Source organism: Brachyistius frenatus, unplaced genomic scaffold (genome assembly GCF_029030835.1).
Source record: "Brachyistius frenatus isolate BFR_SWC_R1_liver_20210118 unplaced genomic scaffold, ASM2903083v1 Contig_70, whole genome shotgun sequence".
Lineage (NCBI taxonomy): Eukaryota > Metazoa > Chordata > Actinopteri > Embiotocidae > Brachyistius > Brachyistius frenatus.
In genome coordinates, this window is record NW_027210669.1 from 36270 (window position 1) to 56138 (window position 19869).

The following is a 19869-nucleotide window of genomic DNA, read 5'->3' on the forward strand; positions in this document are numbered from 1 at the left end:
AATTGACAAAATGCCACCAATCACACACATTTTGTTAACAATTTTATTTAAAAAGTTTGCTGTTCTGGGCAGCACAGTGGTGCAGTGGTTAGCATTGTCACCCCACAGTAAAAAGGTTCCGGGTTTGAATCCGGACCTGGGCCTTTCTGTGCGGAGTTTGCATGTTCTCCCTGTGCTTGCATGGGTTCTCTCCGGATACTCCGGCTTCCTCCCATCATCCAAAGACATGTGTCTCAGGTTAATTGGTGGTTCTACAAATTGCCCTAAGGTGTGAATGGTTTTTGTTTCCGTCTGTCTCTATGTGTTGGCCCTGTGATGGACTGGCGATCTGTCCAGGGTGTACCCTGCCTTCGCCCAATGTGATCCTGTTCAGGATAAAGCGGGTATAGATAATGGATGGATGGAAGTTTGCTGTTCCCTTTGAAAACTTTAAGCAGCTCTCTAAAGCTTGCACAGCGTCATGTTCTCTAGGAGTGAAAGATACAGTTCATCAGTAACTTTGGCAAAAAACACAACAGGCAGTACAAGTACAAAACTAAACAGGAAAACACACCACTGAGTACAAAAACATCCAGATGGTGACTCTTAAATCCCCAGAAATGCCTCCACTGAACACATTCAACAACAAAAATAACCCATTTATTCAGGGAAGCAAAGCCAACAAGGCAGAAGTACAGGCCGATCCGACAATGTTTACGGTCCTCTGTGCAGATTTAAATACGTTGACACGAGTGTAAAGATTGAAGGAGCTTTCTACAGGGATGAGCTAGACGAGGCTTCTTTAACAGCCAGAGGTTTTAACTCGTAATACTGAGCAGCGCTGACCTGAGGTCACACAGAAAGAGGCACAGAGAGTTTTATATCTTAAGCTTTGAGATGAGTCCTCTGTTCATTTGTGTTGGGACACGAGAAATAACTGTGGGATATTGTGACAGTTTTGTTTTTTGAAAATCTGGTGAAAGGAGTGTAGTTAAAGTGTGCATGATGCCTGATATGCTTATTGTGAAGTTATACAATGTTTTTCTCAGGAAAAACACTTGGAGTATATAGAAAATCTTATGTTTGTTTGGCATTCAATCATAATGAGTAAAGTCCATCTAAAAGGCAGAGGGACAGAAATAAAAAAAAAAAACCTGAAAGGCAAGAATCAACTGGAAAATTTCTGAACGGAGGCATTGCAAAAAATTGTACGTGACATCACTGAAGCATATTAAGTTTAGACAGAGACAGAAGACGAAGATCACACGTCCTGGACGTTCATGGCGTCCTGCGGCCAGCTGTACGTGTCCAGAGTAAAGGAGTCGTAATCGGGACTGTAGATGTGAGACAACACGAACGCCTCCTTGTCTTTAGGCTCCGGGTACACTGAAGCGATGTTGTGTTTGTATGCATAGTTGACGACCTGGCAGAGGTGGGAAAAAAAAAGTGGTTATCAATCACTTTATTTGATACAAAACAGGCAGTGGAAATATCAGTGTTGTAATCTGTGTAAAGATCACCTACCTTCACTGCAATCTTGAAAGACACCTCTCTTATGGTGCTGAGAGGAGGATACAGTCTTCCCTCCGCCAGGTTCTCCTCTGTTACCATGTCAGCTATCGCCTGAGAGAGACAGGCAGAACAAATAAAACAAAGTTGATGGAAAAATAATGAACTCGTATAATCAGGCTTTTCAAATATGTGTCTATCTGTTGCAGAACATGTTTCTATTGTCTCAGTTACAACGTCTCTGTATCTCTTTCTTGTGATCTCTTGCCACATTCAGTACTAGCTACAAAACAGGATATAGAAGAGGAAGTGGGAGTGACTGTCAATTGTTTGTAACACCGTACGAAAGCTGAACTACAGAGGAGTGACTTTGAGCAATGATGGACACCTCTCTTTGAGTGTACATGTATTTGCTCCTTCTTGCAAGAATAAATGTCCGATACGTTTGATTTTGAATCCAGCCACGTGAGTAATTTTAGAGTAGACATAATTGCAGAGAGGAGGTCTGCCTTAAAATAACAGTGTATACAACAGGAGGGAAGTGCTTGTTAATTGACATTCATATAATTCTTACATATGGTCTGAATAACAGGGATATGTCTTTTTCACATCGAGGGATACACTTTATATTGACTAATGTACAAAAGCCAACAATTTATTGATCACACTGGTGTCATTTTTGTTGTTGAAAAGAAAATCCTCACGTGAATATACATTACTTTGCGACATACAAGCACTAATCCGTCACCGAGTGTAACGTACCTCTGCGGTGGTGAGGAAGATGTCTTCAGATATGTGGCGCACTCTGCAAGCTATAACGCCCAAAGCGACTCCGGGGAAGACGTAGGCGTTGTTTCCCTGCCCGGGGTAGAAGGTGCGTCCGTCAGTCAGCGTCACCTTGTTGAACGGACTTCCACTGGCAAAGATGCCCCGGCCCTGATCGAAGAGAGGAAGGGGGAGATAAGACTGTCACTTCTGCAGAGACAACAGAAAACAACTAGGAAATAAAGCTGATCATGTTTGCATGCTGAGCTTTTCGCAAGTGTTGAGACTATTTCATGAGCTCATAATGCTTAAATCGACCAATTCATTTAATTTCTGGAGGAAATTCTTGCTGAGTCTCTAAAAGTCTGAGCTGTAAACTTGACCTCAGTATAAAATTTGGGCGGCACGGTGGTGCAGTGGTTAGCACTGTCACCTCACAGCAAAAAGGTTCCGGGTTCAAATCCGGTCCTGGGCCTTTCTGTGAGGAGTTTGCATGTTCTCCCTGTGCTTGCGTGGGTTCTCTCCGGGTTCTCCGGCTTCCCCCATCATCCAAAAACATGCACCTCAGGTCAGGTTATCTGGCGCCGCGCTAAGTGGCAGCCTGCTGCAGCAGCTCCCCACTGAGAGCCCCCCTGCTGTAGTGAAGAAATTTCCCCTCGGGGATTAATAAAGTGTATAAAATCAAAATCAAATCAAAATTTCCCACCTTTAAATTGAGGCAGAATGAAATGGACTAAAACAGCTGAATTTGTGAATCAGTTGAGACGTTAATGGAGCGTAAAAGGCAGAAACATAAAAGAGCAGCGCCACGAAATAGTGGTGAATTAATGCAGACTTTTAAAACATTAAAAAACAATGTGGTAGTATTTACAGGATAGGAGTCCAGAAATATACACAACATATCTGTGTGAGAAACACAGATTTTAATAAATTAGAAACTTCGCAGTAACTCTAATGTGAACATTACCTCTGTGAGCTGGTAGCATTGCTCTGCCGTGCACTCTGCCTTGCTGGTGGGATTACTCAGGGCAAAGATGATCGGCCTCGCATTGAAGGACGCCATGTCTTTGATAATGTTCTCGGTGAACGCTCCTCCGATTGCAGCCACACCTTCAAATTCAGCAGATTTCAGAGGGAGAATCCATCAGTTTCCAAATAGCAGTGACTTAAAACTAAACCAGCTCCAATGAGAACAGTGTTTGTAGGATTCTACACCAGGTTTCATTAGTCTTCGAATTGTAGTTTTCCACCTGGATCTGTTTTTCCTATTAATTATATTGCATCAATTTTATTCTTCCATGTTAATCATCAGTGTTGCAACTGTTTGGATTAAAAGGCTGAAAAATGTCCCTGTTCATCGTACATGCAGATACATAAAAAAAAAAAAACTTCCTCTAAACGTTGAGGCATCGGATTAAATGAAAAGTGAGGATTAGTTGATTTGTAGCAAATTAACCGAGTTGTTACTGAGCTGACGAACGGTGGAGAGAAAAAAAATTCACCTTTAACAGATTTCTGTGTTTGTCCACAACTGGTCAGGGATAACCATGAATGGACGAAACAAACAATGTGGGTTATAAAAGTGTTTTATATGTATATATGAGACACTGACTGAAACAACGTGCTTTGGAAGCGTGTTCTTTACTGCACCGAGCCTCCCGCTCCACTCACCTATGATGGCGGTGGGTTTGATGGTGTGCACCACCTCCTCCAGCGTCTTCAGGTGGGGGTGATCGTGAGCAAACTCCTCCTTCTCGTGGTTCAGATGGCTTCTCCCCTGCGTTTGAGTATACATGTACATGTCCACACGGTGCTGTTTACATGTGGAGACCATGTGAGTGGACACGTTACCTTGACAATGAGGCCCTTTGAGTCCACCATCCAGATCCTCTTGGCTGCTTCTTCTTTAGTCAGTCCCTCTTTGGCCATGGCCATTATAAGCAGTTGGGCAATACCCAGAGCAGCCTGGGAAAAAAAAAGAAAAGGAAGTCTTAATTCTCTTAATAATTTAAGATGTGATTTTTTTTTTTTTACTTGATAACAGTATGAAATCGTAGAGAGCAGATGGTCTCACCTCGCCTGCCCCCTGGAAAACAAATGTGTGGTCTAACAGTTTGTTCTTGGTGATCTTCAAAGCAGCCAAAACCCCGGCGACAGCTACCGAGGCCGTGCCTGCAGGGAAAAAAAAACAAAACAGGCTTGTGATAACAGATCATGTGTGCCAGTCGTGACCAGCCTGACCAAAGAGCACTCTTATTCTTTCATTCTGGTGTACAGCAAAAAGGAAGACATTTGGAAGAAAAAAAAAAACAACACAACTTTGTGAAATGGATCATTTAGAAATGTAAACAACTGGTTTCAAAGTGAGTGAATCTTGAAATATTGAGTTAAAGTGAGAACATTTAACTTTTGAAAGAAGAAAAAACACAATCTTCCTTTGACATGAGGGGCAACGAGCAAAAAATACAACCCGGTGTGTGTGTGTGTGTGTCTCTGCTTCAGCTTTACTGATGCCTGATGTGATCTTAGCTCAAGTTAGAAAACTGTGGTGGCGGGGCGTGGTTTGGCAGGAGGGACAGATTGGGGGAGTGGTTCAGGGAACTATGCCTGGAAGAGGCTTAATTGGCACAGCTGCAGGCAATTATTGATTTGTCTCTCTCCAGACACAGAGCAGCAGGCTGGCTGCGGAGAGGACGTGTGCTGTATGCTCGGCAGGAGACCCCAAGTGTGACAAAACTGAGAACATCTTTTTACGCTGAATAAACACGGCTACCGACTGTACTGGGCTTATTGTTGTTCGTTTGGAACGGAAGAACCCACGGTGACGGCAACATGTCTGTCACAAAAACTTTCTGCAGCTATGTCTTTGTTAGACAGTACAAAGTATGGAGATGAGAGGAAGTAAATGGAGATTAAGAATAACGAGTCCAGTGGGTACCAAAGTACCTTGGATGTCGTCATTGAAGGTGCAGTAGCGATTCCTGTATTTGTTGAGGATGCGAAAGGCGTTGCTGTTGGCGAAGTCCTCAAACTGTATGAGGCAGTTCATCCCGTACCTGCAGAGCAACGGAGTGATCAGCAAGTCATCCGGATTGCCTCCATATGCTTCCGGTACACGTGTTACCTACTTGTCCGTCACGGCCTGCATGAACTCATCGACCAGCTCGTCATACTCCTTTCCTCTGATTCTCTTGTGCTTCAGTCCGATGTACAAAGGGTCATCGAGCAGCGTCTGGATAAAAGTACGACAATTAATTAGTCAATAAAAAAAAAAGAAGAGACATCTGCCAACTGTATTTCTGCTTTGTTAACCGTTACCAAGTCACATCAGGAATTCTCTGATCTCGTCCGATATGTAATCTACGATGACTGATAAGAGGCAGACATGAAGTGCTGCAGCAGCAGCTCATAAAACTTGCTTCCTGCAGCTGCGACGTCAAACTAACCTGGTTGTCAGTGCCGACGTCCAGCAGCACGGGGAGACACTGCTGCGGACGAACCCCGCCGCAGGCCGTGTAGAGCGCCAGCTTGCCCACGGGAATCCCCATCCCGTAGCTGCCCAGGTCACCCAGGCCCAGGATGCGCTCCCCGTCTGTCACCACGATGGCCTGGACGCACACAAACAGGTGTCAGCAATGTGTGCAACACGACCTGAACATCGGAGGAGCGAGCGGCTGCGTGTACCTTTATGTCTTCTTCAGGCCAGGAGTTGAGCATGGTGGCGATGTGGCCTCGGTCATGGATGGTGATGAAGAGTCCTCTGTGAACAAGTAGAGTGAAGTTTGATTGATCTATTTTCTACATGCCGCTGGCTTTTGTTTACAGCTGTCAGTCATGAAAATCAACCATCAGTAAAAAGTAGACTCACATGGACTATTTAGTAAACAAGTATATGACATTAAAACACAATTTTAAAAGATAGAAACTAGATTAGGAGTGCAATAGAAGTTTATTTGTATTTTTATTTTCCACGAACAAGAAATCATCATCATGCAGTACCAGACTTCAGTCTGTGATTTAAAAACAACAAATACCAGCAAAAAGGTTTCTCAATGGAGGCATTTTGTTTTAGAGTAGTCCATTAATCCTTCACACCAGCTGTCCTACTCTTTAGAGAAGATACAGTCGTGATGTAAAACGCGAATGAAACCAACACAAATAGCTTTAATCTCACCGTGGTCTCCTGAAGGCGAGTCCATACTGCTGGCAGGCCAGGCCCACGGTGGGAGTGTACACGATGGGCATGAACTCCTCGATGTCGGAGGTCAGCAGACGGTAGAACAACTTCTCGTTCCTGTCCTGCAGCGTCATCAACAGGATGTACCTGAGACGGAGAGAACCGTGAAAGGTTTTGTTTTAGAAAACATCGAGACATCCTCTGATTTAAATCAACTCTGAATGTTTTGGTTTAATGTTTCAGCATTTTATCATACGGTGCAACTAAAGACTGAAATACGGGGAGAAAAAGGATGCAACAAAGATTCCCACCAGGAGCTGAACCAGGGATGTTGCAGCTCCAGCATGTGGTGTGTGACTCGACTATGCCCCTGCTTCACAAGCCTTTTAATGTGATACTCAATAAACACTATGAATGGAAAAAACAAACAATAAATCATCCCGCGCTGGCAACAGACGTGGCACGCTGAAGAAGATTTGAGCCGACCACTGGCACGTGCCCAAAAAAACAACATTCTCAGTGGGATAAACTCATTGAACATCTGCAGCTGTTGTGTCGTAATCTCTAAGAGGGCTTTCGTATGTCTTATTGTGAACGTCTGCTTGTCTGTTCCCTCACTTGTCCAAAGGATTGACGCGCGTCTCGTAGCTCTTCATGACGCGCAGCACTTGCACATCCTGGGAGAGGAAGCAGGGGGGCAGCAGGCCGTGGATGCCTAGCTGTAAGCGCTCCTCCAGGGTGAAGGCCATTCCCTGCAGGGTGGGAGAGAGCGACCGTTATACAACACAGAAGAGTCTGCAGAGGGCAAAATCCCACGAACTAAACCAGGAAATTCAGGCCACAGTGACTCATGTGTTAGTCATCAGAGTGAGGTTAGCTGTGACTCATACCCGCGCCCAAATCCAGTGGTCTGTCTGAAGTTTTCTCCGAATTATGATTTACATAAAAAAACAAAAACCTGTTTGCATGAAAACTCTGGCAGGGAAAAACTAAATGAAGCACACTGGAAGATATGTTGGCAACTTGGAGCAGCAAAGAACAAGGGGCCCAGCTGTTATTCTGGTAAGCAGCCTCGTACCCGTCTGCCCTCCGGTTACGGTTACTGCTGCTGCTCCTCTGTCTCAGCGTTGGCAGACTTCCCAAAGAGTGATCGGAGGGGAGTGTGAGGTTTAATCTATTTATTCTGTCCAATAGTGACGGAGCCAAAAATGACTCCCCTGTCAGCTCGACTACTCTTCTCCTTAACTCTGCCTCATCGCTCTTCCTGTTCCCTCTTGACTCTCGCACGGCAGAGAAAACACTGACCTAGATGAGGAATAAACCGGCATCCTAGGGTCGGTTTGTTTTACCGTGGCTCTGTGTGCGCTCGTGTCCAGGTAAATTATTCATGTTGACAGAGTCGAGGCGGAAATGTGATAGTGGGTACTCACAACTCTTAGGTCTGCACAAGCTGCTTGCTTTAACATTAAAACAAGGTTTAAATGAAAAACGATCAACAGCTAAGGAGCAGTGTAGATTACAGTAAAGAGTTTCCCACTGGACAGTTTTCTGTAGCCGCAAACGATAGTCTGCACAACAAAAGATGTTGCAGCTGGAGGTCATTAAAAGGAGACACTGATGCATTAAATACCGAACCAGATTAGCACCAAACAGGGAGACATCAAGCCTACTCTCCGAAAATAACCTGAAGCCACCAGTGTGGATGGAGAATAAACGTTTTCACAGATCTGTGAACATGGACAAAGAGAAAGTCACAGATTAACAGAGTGAAGCTAAATTGATTAGATCGAGCAGGTAAAGAGGCGCTAAAGTAAACCCATTAAGGCGACACTCCTAACCAGCAGCTGTAGTTAATCCAGACTACACACACATTTTGTTAACACACAAAGCCAAGAGGAGAGAGTGAAACTAAAAACGTGGGTTGAAGTTCAAACTACTGTTAGATTAACCTTTATCTAGACTTATCATGGATTAATAGAAAGTTATAAAACATGTAATATAATTTAGAGCTAAATGCAATAAAGAGGAGAAAGGTTTTCATGGATATGGCTGTGACCTGATTCAGTTTGATGTTTGTGAAATTAGAGTGTCTTCAGTGTGAAACAACAGCACACACAGGAAACAAAACTGTCGTGACGACGGCGAAATATATGTAAAAAAACAACAACAACATTTCACTAGGAAGTTGTTTTTCTAAGTCTAAATAAGGCTCCACTTCCTGACTTTTCTCATTTAACTGACGTGTGAGTCAGCGTTTAACTGCTGACTAAGCATCAGCGGTGGAAGGAACTGTGACTGACCTCCTTAAAACTAAAATCAAAGCAATAAACTCACTATCTGTCCTTGTACAGCTGGTAACGCACAAAACAGTTTGGGAAAAAATGCAATACAAGCACTGCTGAGGCACCGGGTGGACTGGAAAATGCTGGGTTTTTTCCATGCTAGCAGTGCAAAAAGGAAGTCAATTTATCTGCAGGGAGACAATTCACACTGCTGTGGCATTTGTTTTGTACTCCTGTGCCGTTATCATCTGCTACTTATATGGTATTGCCTGTTTATAGTTGCTCCACCACCACTGTATGCATGTAGAAACAGTTGTTTGAACACAGTGTTAACTTTTGAGCCGCCTTGTTGCAAAAAAACTACACATTTTAATGTGATTTCAAATCCACTCATTAGTTATGTAACAGACTGAAGATGATTTTCTTTTTTCTTTTTCTTTTTTAAATAGCCTGTTTATGCAAAATGACGTAATAACCATAACTCTGTTAAAAGTGCCCCTGTTTAGATTTTTTTTTGGTTTTATATAATTTTTTAAAATAGAACACCATGTGTGCGTTTTGGCACAGCACCGTTTACCTTAAATGACCAGCAGGCCTCTGGAAGCCAATGCATTATCACCTCTTTGTGTGGAGGTGGGTGTACATGGGTAACACTAACAACACTGCCGGCAGCGTTACACTCACAAAAGCCACTAAAAATGACACAAAAATACCTTAAAGTGCAGTGGTTGTGCAGTATATGGTATATCTGTAATGACATGTCACATGTAAACTCCATTTCATTTCCACGTGCATTAAATGCTCAGCATTTTCCCCACACATTTCATACAATTTGTAGATGAAATGATTAAACTGATTAATTAAGAAAAGAATCAGTAGATTCAGTATATGACATGTAAAATCTAATCTTTAGTTGGAGCCCAAAAATGCAGACTACACAAGGAGACATGTAAACAGCCTGTTGTGACCTTTTGTGTTCACGTTTGACTGTTTTGGTGACAATATATTATTTAATTCATAGATGTGGGTTTGTAAATGTGGGTTTATTGATATACTTCGTGCTGACAGCTTAAAAAAAAAAAAAGGCACCAGACACCGTGGTGAGCTCACCTTGTTGAGGTAGGGGTTCCTGGTGATGTCGAAGCCCCTCTTCTTGGTGCTCACGCTGCCCTTGCGGCTCGCCCCGGAGTGGCAGACCCGTACAGCCTGGAGAGAGGCCCGGTCGGCCGGCGGACCCCCCGCAGGGTGACCCGGGGAGCCGGCCAGGACCCTCGCTCCGCCCGCGGCCGTGCGCCTGCACAGAGAGAGCGCGGCTCTTCCTGGGAGGGAGTTCATGCTGCCTGCACACATCCAGGCACAAAAGTGAGTGAATCTGAGGCTTTTTACTTGTTTGCTTTGAGCTGGATCACTTACAACAGGTGCCGCGGTCACAGTAGGACGTTCACGTCAACGCAAGCAAACTCCACAGATACAACGATAATAATGTAGGAATGACCCCGTGGTGGAGGTCAATCCACCAGCCGAAGTGTTCAGTGTGTTCATACAGATCTCCTGGGGTGTGCAGCTGCATCTGCTCCGCTGGCTTCAGTGAGCTGCCCGCCGCTTTTATGATAATTACCGATATTCTCTACGGAGCGACGTGCGTGCGTAGCCCGCTAATGCCGATGCGCTAATGCGCGTGGCTAATATTCAGTTAGCCTCACCTGGAATCAATGACAAGCCGCTGTGCACCTGGTTTCTATCTTCATATGAGGCACTTCTGTCTTCTCTGCTGCTTGTATTGACGGTCGGTGTTTTCAACAGACGTAACGGAGGACCGACAGCTGACAGCTGATCCGGGGATCCTTTGATATTTGCAGCACTTCCACTTCCCCAGTCAGCCCGTGGCCTCCCCCAGCTCCTCAGCCAATCAGAGAGCCGCTTCACGGCGGGCTCAGATTAGGCCCCGCCCCCCAACTCCTCCTGGAAACACAAGCCAACAACACAAAACCCCCATCTTCAGCATCTGCACTCAAAATGCAACACTTTGAAGACGTGTCGTCAAGGCAAAAACTCTTATAACTTTATTTAATTGTTGCTTGCTCATTAGTTTTATGCTCATGCTTGCTCTCACTCGTGCTTTATATTCTTTTATTTACGTTTCTTATGTTACAGCTGTTCTCATGTTCATGCCTTTATTTTTGATGTTGTTTATTTTAACAAGAAAGCACATGGAGCTTTTTTGAACAAAATTACACAAAGAGCCACAATAAACCAGAAAACATTTACTCAAACTTGACCGGTAAAGCTGATTCTGGTATGAATATTCTGCATTTTTGCGCAATAAAAATAATGATTTTTTTTTTTTTTTTTTTAATCTATTCAAACACTGACATCAACAACAAAAATAGACAAAAGACAAAAACCATCTGTACCACTATGGTCCCACTGCAGGTCATATTAGCAGCCAGTGGCGCCCTCTGCTGGATCTTCCACACCTCAAAAGACTTCATCTGATTGTAGTGAACAGTCCCCGTATGTTGAGGTGCAGTCTGGTTTAACTTGTGTGGTGACCTCGTGGGGCAAAACTGTCTCCAGGGGTTCAGGCTGGGGGTGCACATGTTAATGTGTCCCTTTTGCACATGTGTATGTGTTTACGTGCCCGGACACGTTAACGGGCTAGTGGACCATTCCCACTTTGAAAATTCAGCGTTAAGAGTTTAAATGTTCTGTTTGGGACCATCAGATCTAAGTAGAGAAATGACCCACTTCACACTTGCTGTATTTAATTTTTTTTAATTAAAAACACACTTTTAATAATGACACATCTGTATTTGTGTTTGTAACAAAAGAAATCACTTTTGAAAATCACAATATTTTGGTGCATCCAGTAGGAACTTCCAAAATGTCCACTAATTTGTCCATTTTCCAAAGCGTACTCTTATCACGGTATCATGGATAAATATTAAAAAATGTTTTAAATAGATTAAGAACTAATGTAAAAATATGAAATTACTGTAAAAAAATAAAACAAAGGGGAAATACATTGTATCTGCAAAAAGATATAACATGTTCACAATGACAAGCCTGTTTAACTCAAACTCTGACAGTATTCAACAATCTGCTTGTTGACGGTTTACTTACGTGAATCCATCACCAGCAGGATCACACATTCACAAATTACACAATTTAAGACAGCGAGGACAAGAATCACAAAGGTCGTCTCAATAAAAAGACACCAGACTGAACACGACTGCAGATTATCTGAAATATAACAGTCTTAACTGAACAGTTTCTCTTCACAAAAAATATTTTCTATTGCAATTACATACAGAAACCAAGTATATCCATACATCATATTTATATTTAACTATCAAACTTCACAACAACAACAACTGCATCCTTCTAGCTGACTGAACAGATTAATGTTCCTACTTTTTTTTTTTTCCTTCATTTTCACCATTCTGGAAACATTCAGGAAAAGTTCAAAAGATAAGAAATGTTTCAGATGACTACGCTGGTGCTGCTACGGGAGCTTCTATCCTAAAAGAGAGAAGTGACAAAGGTGAGGTTAGAATTAAAGCGACAGTTTTGATTATTCAGCACGCGCACACACAGGTGGAAGAAAAGAAAAGACCAAAAAGACAAAGACGCACAAAAATAGATGAAAAAAGATAGAAGTTACGACAAAACAAGACAAAGAGTCGACACCGTGCTGACAGCTCTGTGTGGCTGTATGTAGGCACGGTGGTGATTAAATGCTAACCTGCTCGCAATGTTAACATCAAGCAGGTGTTAAACGTAAAGAACCACAAAGGCTGAAGGATTTGCCATTAGTCATTTAAGACTTAAGTAGGAGATTAATTCTATTTTTTTAGTATATTGCTTGATGAAAAGTCATTCCAAAGTTATTCCAATTCCAAGTATTCCACTTGCTGTAATTAATGTACATTGTTAAGTCAGATTGTTTAAATTAAGTCTGCAATTTTGAGAGTTTGATAGTTTCCCTTTAGATACTATAATTCTTCGTGCAATTATTGTTTTTGCAGCATATGACATTATCAGTCTGGATCAACGTGGTGGCCATCTGAAGAGCCATGGTGCTAGCAGAGCTACAAAACCGTGCAAGAAAGAGTACAACACTACAAAAAAAGAGACAAAATGACAGATAAATCTCAGCTGGTTCAGAGTATGTCAGGAGTGTGTGGATCTTACAGAGAGAAGGTCGTAGCTCCTCCGGCCGTTACTGCGTCCGGGCTGGTTCTCGATGGAGGAGTAGCTGGGGGGCTTCTCTGGCCAATCCTTCCCTCGACCTCCTTTTCTTCTCCGGCTGTCGTCTTCATCCGAGCTCATGGGCTCTTTGCGGCGCTGAGGAGGAGAGTAGCTCCTCTCCCTCCGAGGTGCTCTGCTGTGCAGCTCGTCCATCAGGTCATCGCGGCTTCGTGTACGCGGCCTGGACCCACCTCTCCTCCTCCCGGCCGAGCCTCCCCTCTCATTCCTTGAACCCCCGTGTGGTGCTCTTCCTCGCCTGTTGTCCCGATCGGAGTCATCGCTGTAGTCGCGCAGGATCCCCCGTCTGGGAGGAGAGACGTCTCGGTCTCGGTACCCACGATTGTCGTGGTGGGGAGCTCCCCCAGAGCGGTTGGTGCTCCCGCTGGACTGGCTGGATATCCTGGGGCCGCCCCCGGATCCATGTCCACCACCAGGGCCCCTCTGTGAGGGGAAGCTGGGGACACGTTGGATGATGGGAGGCAGGGTGATCACCCTTCTCTCCAAGCCTCTCACCCCCATCTCATCCAGTGCTGATATCATACTCGGGGGCCCGAGTGTGTAGGGGAGTGCTGAAGGTCCTGAGGGCTGAGGCTGTAATGGGGGCATATTCTGGACAGTATATGGAGCCATTTGAAGAGGCCCGACATCCAGCCCTCTCACCTGGTTCTCCAGGTAGTCCAGCACCTGGTTGGGGTCTTGAATGCTGTGGCGCATGCTGTCGTAAACATGGTGGTGAGGAGGAGGGGGGGGCTGCTGCTGCTGCTGCAGGGCCATGGATGACAGTTGCATGGGAGCCATGGCAAAGTTTTGCTTGGTTGGGTAGTCTGCATACGTGCCTGGAACAAAAGAGTTAGGGAGATCAGTTTAAGACAAAATCCAGAGAGATATGCAACAACATTTAAACCGCCAAACTGATTTTTGTTTGGCCTTTTAGTGGCAGCAGAAATCACAACACTGGCAGCTTTTCACTTTACCAACGTAAAATGGGGAACTTGTTGGCAAACAGTTGTCAACTTATGCATCCCGCAATTATGAATTATTATTATCATTCAGATGGAGTCGTGTGTCTGGTCACATGATGAATGACAGTCTGACATTCGCTCTCTTTCTGATCTCTTATCAACTCCTGAAAAAAATATCTTTCATTTTAGCTGCTAAATGCTCCACTACGTTCACCAGCTAGTCGTTACCGTGTCCGCTGCCAGGTAGCAGACAGGTAGTGAACTATTAAAGTTGGCACAAGTAGCCCCTTTCATTACATTTTGGTCAGTCAATGCAAGAGCACTTTTATATCTCCAACCTTTACAGTTTTAAGTTTACTGGCTAAAATCTGCATTAATTGTAGCATCTTACCGTGCAGCCACTAAATTCCAGATAAAAGAAATCTGAATGAATGGTCTATCATTAAAAACACAAAAAGAGTTTTATCCGTACCCGTTATGTGTTTGATGCACATGTATATAAAAGCAGGAGTTCACAGAGTTTCATTTCCCATCACGGTGTCCTCTTGCACCGGAAACCAAACACATGCCCTCGGATGACTCAACAAAGCATTAAAGATAAGTCTTATTGTGCCTGTGTGTCACTCACCTGAATACAGGATTGGGACGCCCTGGGAGGACGCATGAGAGCTGATGGGAGCGTAAATGGGTTGACCATTCATCCAGGGAGCCATCGCCTTCTGAGCTTCTCGCATCATCTTATGCTGCATCACCGCTGAAATCAGAGCAGTCGAAGTGAGTGAAATCAGCATTAGCTTCTTAGATTTTGATATATTGGCTAATATTATTAATGTTTGTTAAGAGAAGGTGCAGGAACATTTGAGTCTCTGTGGGTTTAAAAATCATACTGGAAACATTTTTGACTTCATTTAAACTGAAGCAGCTCAGAGAGTTCAGCCTTCATTCATTTTATTAGGTCACATTGTATGTGGGTATTGTAAGTAAGGTCGAGTCTGAACGTGCAATACTGTATTTGAACTTTCTTTGTTTGTGTCATTCCACTGAAGGGATGACATTCAAAAGAAACATCTTTACTCTTTACCACATACAATAGCCGAGATGTTGTGAAGCAAAAGAAAAGGAAGTCAAACAAGTTTTACACATTCAGGTCTAAAGAATAAGAGCTTCCTGTCCAACACATTCTCTCTCAGTGTCTGCGTTTTGTCCAAAAGATCTGACAACGCACACCATCAACGAACAATCGTGGAAAAAGTCACTTTCATTTTAGTCGACTACTTTTTCAACTCTGGAAAAACACAGTAAATGTTAGTTTATTATATTTATTTGATAGCTAAAGTTCCTTGTTACTTCAAATATAAAACCTTTGATCAGCTTATGAATGTCAAGCATTCTTCTTGATTAAATGACTCAACTTTCTAAAAAAAAATGCATTGGAAATAATATGGACAATATAACACCAGCGGGGGTCATTCTTCTGTATAATGAACACTTCAAATTTGATACTTTCAGTACATTTTGCTGATCATACTCGTGTACTTTTACAGGGTAAGATCTTGAATGCAGTACTTTTACATTTGTATTTCTTCACTGTGGTATTGGTACTTTCACTTAAGAATGGGTTGGAATACTTTTTCCACCACTGGAGAGTCTGCCATTTCAACTCATTTCAATTTACAACTTTCAGCGTGTAAATAAAGAAAGAAAGAAAGAAAAAGAAAGTTTTCTACCTTTTTCCGGGCAGCAGCACGTTTGAGGACAACACGGGCAGCGGACGTAGCAGCAGCACTTCTGCGGGCAGCACTGACAGCAGCATATGCATAAGAGCATGATGAGCAGCAGAGCGCCGATGATGATGAACAGGACGGTCAGCCAGTCTGTAACAGGATATTACCGATACGTCAGTCTCTGCCACATTTTCTACAGAAGCGATTTGGTGTGTTCAATGTGAGCTTAACTGCAACGACCTCAGCTGACTTACGGTACACGACGAGTTTGACTTCACGATCCGAGTCTCCTGTTGTGTCACCAGCAGCATCGATGGTGCAGAAGTACACACCGTTATCCCACCACATCACCTCAGTGATGATCAGGTCGGCCTCTGTTGGCAGAAAATGGCATATTAGCATTAGCAAGCATATGAGGTCTAGATTCCTCTGAACTGGGTCAAAGCAGTAACAATACTTTTTTTTTACAAGCAAAAAGAACAGCATGTTTGAATATTCTGTTCATTGTCCTTACGTAGTATTTACTGTGTTTGCTTTAACTTAAAAAAACTGAAATTAGACCAGTAAATAGCTAAAGGAATGCATTGACTGGAGAACACATGTTCACGCATCACAATATTAATCCTGAGTGTTTTGCAGCATGCAAAGGTGTTTTCAAATGTAAATAAATCACTGATCAGTTGAATAAGTTCAGACTGGACTTATTAGGGCCCGTGCACGACGTGCAGCGTGCGAGGGCCCGCATATCACTGCTTGCAGTTTTAATTGAACTTACTGTTTTGAATGGTAATTTTGCGTTCCCTGTATTCGGCACCCAGTGTGGGCTCATTGATGCCCCTCTTCTGGATCACTGTGCGTACGGTGCGCTGGCGGTCCGGGCAGTCATTGGAGGGGTCCTGACCCAGCTGCAGAGACGCCTGATAGGCTTCAGAAACAAATAGTGAAATGTTCAATATATACAATTTTTTTTTTTATTTTAGATCACTGTCGACACTATGCTGCTCAAATCATAATTGATGTACATAAAATACTTTAATTAGTTTTGTATTTTAAATTCATTTTGAATTGTGGCTTTAGAGTTTTAAGGAATTAGCCTCTGTCACTCAAAAAAGGACATTAGTTTTAAAATGAGTGTGAAATAAATCAAAGAAAAAACTAAATTCTGAGAAATCTTTTTCAAATCCACTGTTTTCCTTTTGAACCACTGCATCTTTTGGGTGCCGTTTTGTCTAACAGATAGTCAATATTTGGTCACAGGCCAAAGACTCTCTTTGGAAATATATAAACGTAAACATTACTCAGTACTGGAAGCACACTATATGCATGCTCTTTATGCAACTGGTGGGTTTAATCATCGTTGTTTTTTGCCACCTGAGCACACAACGTGACTGCTCAACAGGAGTCTGACCAGTTTTTTGTATCACATCGTTTAGTTCAGCAACAGTACAGCCAAGTTATTATCACTCCATTATGCTTGCAGCCTCACCTGTGGAGTAGTACTCCAGCACGGGGTCCTTACAGAAGGATTTGAACCTCCAGGTGACCAGGACATCCTGAGGGTTCGCTGAAGTTGAGTAATCACAGCGCAGAATCACGCTGGCAAACAGCATCGTTCTCCTGTCTGTCTCTGGGACAATCACCTGAATGGACAGCAGCTCTGATACAAGCAGGGAGAACAGCGAGATGAGATGGAAGACTAAATGTGGAATAGCAGCCAACATGAAAAATAACTTCTCTGCATTTGTGTCACTGTTTTGCTCCTGAATGCCGGACTGACAAGAATCTGCCCAGACTGGTTAACAGTTTACTACAGTAGTCTTTAACTGTGAGCATATCGTATATCATTAAAAGTAATAACAGCTGTCAATCATGGCCTGTAATGTTGAGTTTAGAAAAAACAAGCTGATAAAAAGGGAAACCTCTGTTAATACAGACAAGTATCAGTTAAGGTTCAAGATGAAAGTGATACAAACCCAATTAATTTAAATGGGAGGGACAAAATAAGAGGAACACTTCTCGGTCTTACTCAGTGCAGTTCAACAGCAACATGAATTACTGTTTCCATAATGACCGTTTAAATAAATCAACACCTCCATCAATGTGACTAAATACCAGAGCACTATGATCCTTATGAAGGGAACATTTCTTACTGGTCTGCTGTATTATAATACTTAATGATGCACCTGTCAGTGGTTTTAATGTTGTGGCTGATCAGTGTTTATGGCCAATTCTGCAGATTGTCTTCCGTGAAACAGAAACATGCTACACAAGTTATTCCATATTTTTTATATTTTTTGTATAAAACCCCAAACTTCTACGCAGTCAAACATCTAAAACTGTCGTTATATTAAACGACCCCATCAGTTGGACATTAATATCACGACTCTGTCATAAACTGAAGCCCCCATGTAGGTCTGAAATTATGAGTAGAATAACTGATTCCTTGAAGGACAGAGGTTTTATCTGCAATAGTTTTTCTCATTAACAAATTGTTGAGGTGATTTATTTTTAAACAAAATGGTTCCAGCCTCTCAATGTGAAGATTTCCAGCTCATCTTTGTCTTATATGACAGTTAACATGAACATCTTTATATGAATCCAGGTTTGGACAAAACAAGAACTTTGAGGACAATAATTTGAGCTCTGGGATGTTGTGTTGAGTATTTTTCCGATACTTTGTAGACCAAACAATTAACTGACGAGTAGACAAAATAATCAATACAGAAAATTATTGTTAGCTGCAGCACGACTCAGCCAAGAAACTCATTGATTACCACAGAATATTTTCCTCTGTATATTATTGTGGGTAATGTTTGTATTAAATGAACATTTTGGCAGAATGTAGTAAATATATACAAGACATATCAGGTCAGTTACACAGTGGAAGATATTACACAGGTATGATCGTGCTTGTGGAATAATAATACATTTTATGTGTGCTGAAAAGGGAAGTGGACATTTTTCAACATTGTTCATGGAAAGTCGTCAGATATTCTCAGTGAAATGTATGAAGTGTTAAACTTGTGAAAGGTGGGTGGTTTAGTTCAGCTATATTCCTGTGAGTGCTGACTTATAGGTGACAGATCCCAAACATTAAATATATGAAAACATGCATTTCGTGCTGTTACAGGTAGTACTGACTACAGTGAAAAATATGCTTAATTAATTATTTTGCAACCTATGACCTTGAAATAATGGAAAGGATACATGCATTTGTAAATTAATGATGAAATATAGCCTATTTATCCTCACCCTCTAAAAAAAGCCACAAACAAAAAAAAAAAAAAAAAAAAAGAGTTATGTGACAAGAGAGCTCAAATTGTCAACTTTATTTGACAAAGAATCTATATTAACTGCTTGGATGTGATGTCTGCTATCTTAGAGAAAGTGAACCCACAGAAAACTAGTGGTGCAGTCACGTGACACCAGTCGGCCTCTTCCTGTTTTTTTTGGTGTTTTTTTTTACACCTGTCGATAATTAACTTGTAGACATTGGTTTCGACTTGTTTGCTTTAAAGGTTTCACTCGACTTTCTTCACCATAAACGGGAGGGAATTGTATCACAAATACAATTTTGGCAAAAAAAAAAAAAAAAAAAGGTGCCTTTACAATGACAAAAAAAAAACCAAAACAAAAAAACCTCACCTGTGGGTAGGTGTGCCAGCAGGAGAGCCATCAGTATCGTGTTTCCCATTTTATCCTTCCGCGGAAGCTTCACTCTCTATCCTGTAGGCGACTGAAAATCCTAAAGAAGAATCCTGAATATTTGTCGACAGTCGTCATGGAGGCGCTGCTCTGCATAGGAACCCGACTTTTCCACTCAGGACGACATGCGAGTCGGGCTGTGTTTATTGTCTGTGGTGAAAGACGAGCGTTTACAGCCGCGACGACGACCAGCTTCCCCCCCTCGGAGAATCCGAGCCAGAGAGGCCGATCCCCTCCCCCGTCCTCCTCCAGGTGACATCATTGGCCCCGCCCCCTTCGACAGGTGCAGCAGAAACAACACCGCGAAACAGTTGTTTAATCAAAAATACTACATTTCAGGTGCAAATATATGCTTTTAAGCGGAATCGCATGCTGTTTACGAGGCGGACGGATGCGTGAATGTTCAACATCCCCTCCGTGAGTCTCACGGCTGGTTGTAAAGCTGCATGATCTAACAGTGAAGGAAACCAGGTCAGCTTGGTGGTTTTCATCTATTCGTTTGTGGCGAGCTGCCA

General features: G+C 42.8%; 2 protein-coding genes across 2 annotated transcripts; both read right to left on the bottom strand.

Annotated features, from left to right (window-relative positions):
* Positions 1-1038: 1038 nt before the first annotated feature.
* me3 (malic enzyme 3, NADP(+)-dependent, mitochondrial) lies at positions 1039-10601 on the bottom strand. The gene is made up of 15 exons (XM_069707549.1): positions 10416-10601; positions 9823-10052; positions 7049-7182; positions 6428-6577; positions 5938-6013; positions 5700-5861; positions 5382-5485; positions 5200-5309; positions 4328-4425; positions 4105-4218; positions 3925-4030; positions 3221-3363; positions 2251-2424; positions 1504-1602; positions 1039-1402 (listed from the first exon to the last, which is right to left on the bottom strand). The coding sequence occupies exons 2-15, from the start codon at positions 10045-10047 to the stop codon at positions 1241-1243; spliced, it is 1857 nt and encodes a 618-aa protein (XP_069563650.1). The 5' UTR covers positions 10048-10052; positions 10416-10601; the 3' UTR covers positions 1039-1240.
* Positions 10602-11488: 887 nt separating this feature from the next.
* LOC138626114 (immunoglobulin-like domain-containing receptor 1) lies at positions 11489-19529 on the bottom strand. Its single transcript, XM_069707553.1, has 8 exons — positions 19295-19529; positions 17136-17306; positions 16425-16574; positions 15904-16023; positions 15653-15799; positions 14554-14679; positions 12907-13799; positions 11489-12234 (listed from the first exon to the last, which is right to left on the bottom strand). Exons 1-8 carry the CDS (start codon positions 19341-19343, stop codon positions 12196-12198), a joined length of 1695 nt encoding a protein of 564 aa, XP_069563654.1. The 5' UTR covers positions 19344-19529; the 3' UTR covers positions 11489-12195.
* Between the last annotated feature and the right edge of the window lie 340 nt (positions 19530-19869).

What these genes read in the sequence shown, in the direction of transcription:
- me3 (XM_069707549.1), bottom strand. Translation starts at nt 10,047, where the DNA reads ATGAACTCCCTCCCAGGAAGAGCCGCGCTCTCTCTGTGCAGGCGCACG. An exon ending in CTCGCCTTCAGGAGACCACG is followed by an intron (nt 6,014 to 6,427) that starts GTGAGATTAAAG and finishes ACTTGTTCACAG; the next exon opens with AGGACTCTTCATCACCATCC. An exon ending in TCTTCCTCACCACCGCAGAG is followed by an intron (nt 1,603 to 2,250) that starts GTACGTTACACT and finishes TGTCTCTCTCAG; the next exon opens with GCGATAGCTGACATGGTAAC.
- LOC138626114 (XM_069707553.1), bottom strand. Translation starts at nt 19,343, where the DNA reads ATGGGAAACACGATACTGATGGCTCTCCTGCTGGCACACCTACCCACA. An exon ending in AGTCAAACTCGTCGTGTACC is followed by an intron (nt 15,800 to 15,903) that starts GTAAGTCAGCTG and finishes ATCCTGTTACAG; the next exon opens with ACTGGCTGACCGTCCTGTTC. An exon ending in GTGCTGCTGCCCGGAAAAAG is followed by an intron (nt 14,680 to 15,652) that starts GTAGAAAACTTT and finishes CTCTGATTTCAG; the next exon opens with CGGTGATGCAGCATAAGATG.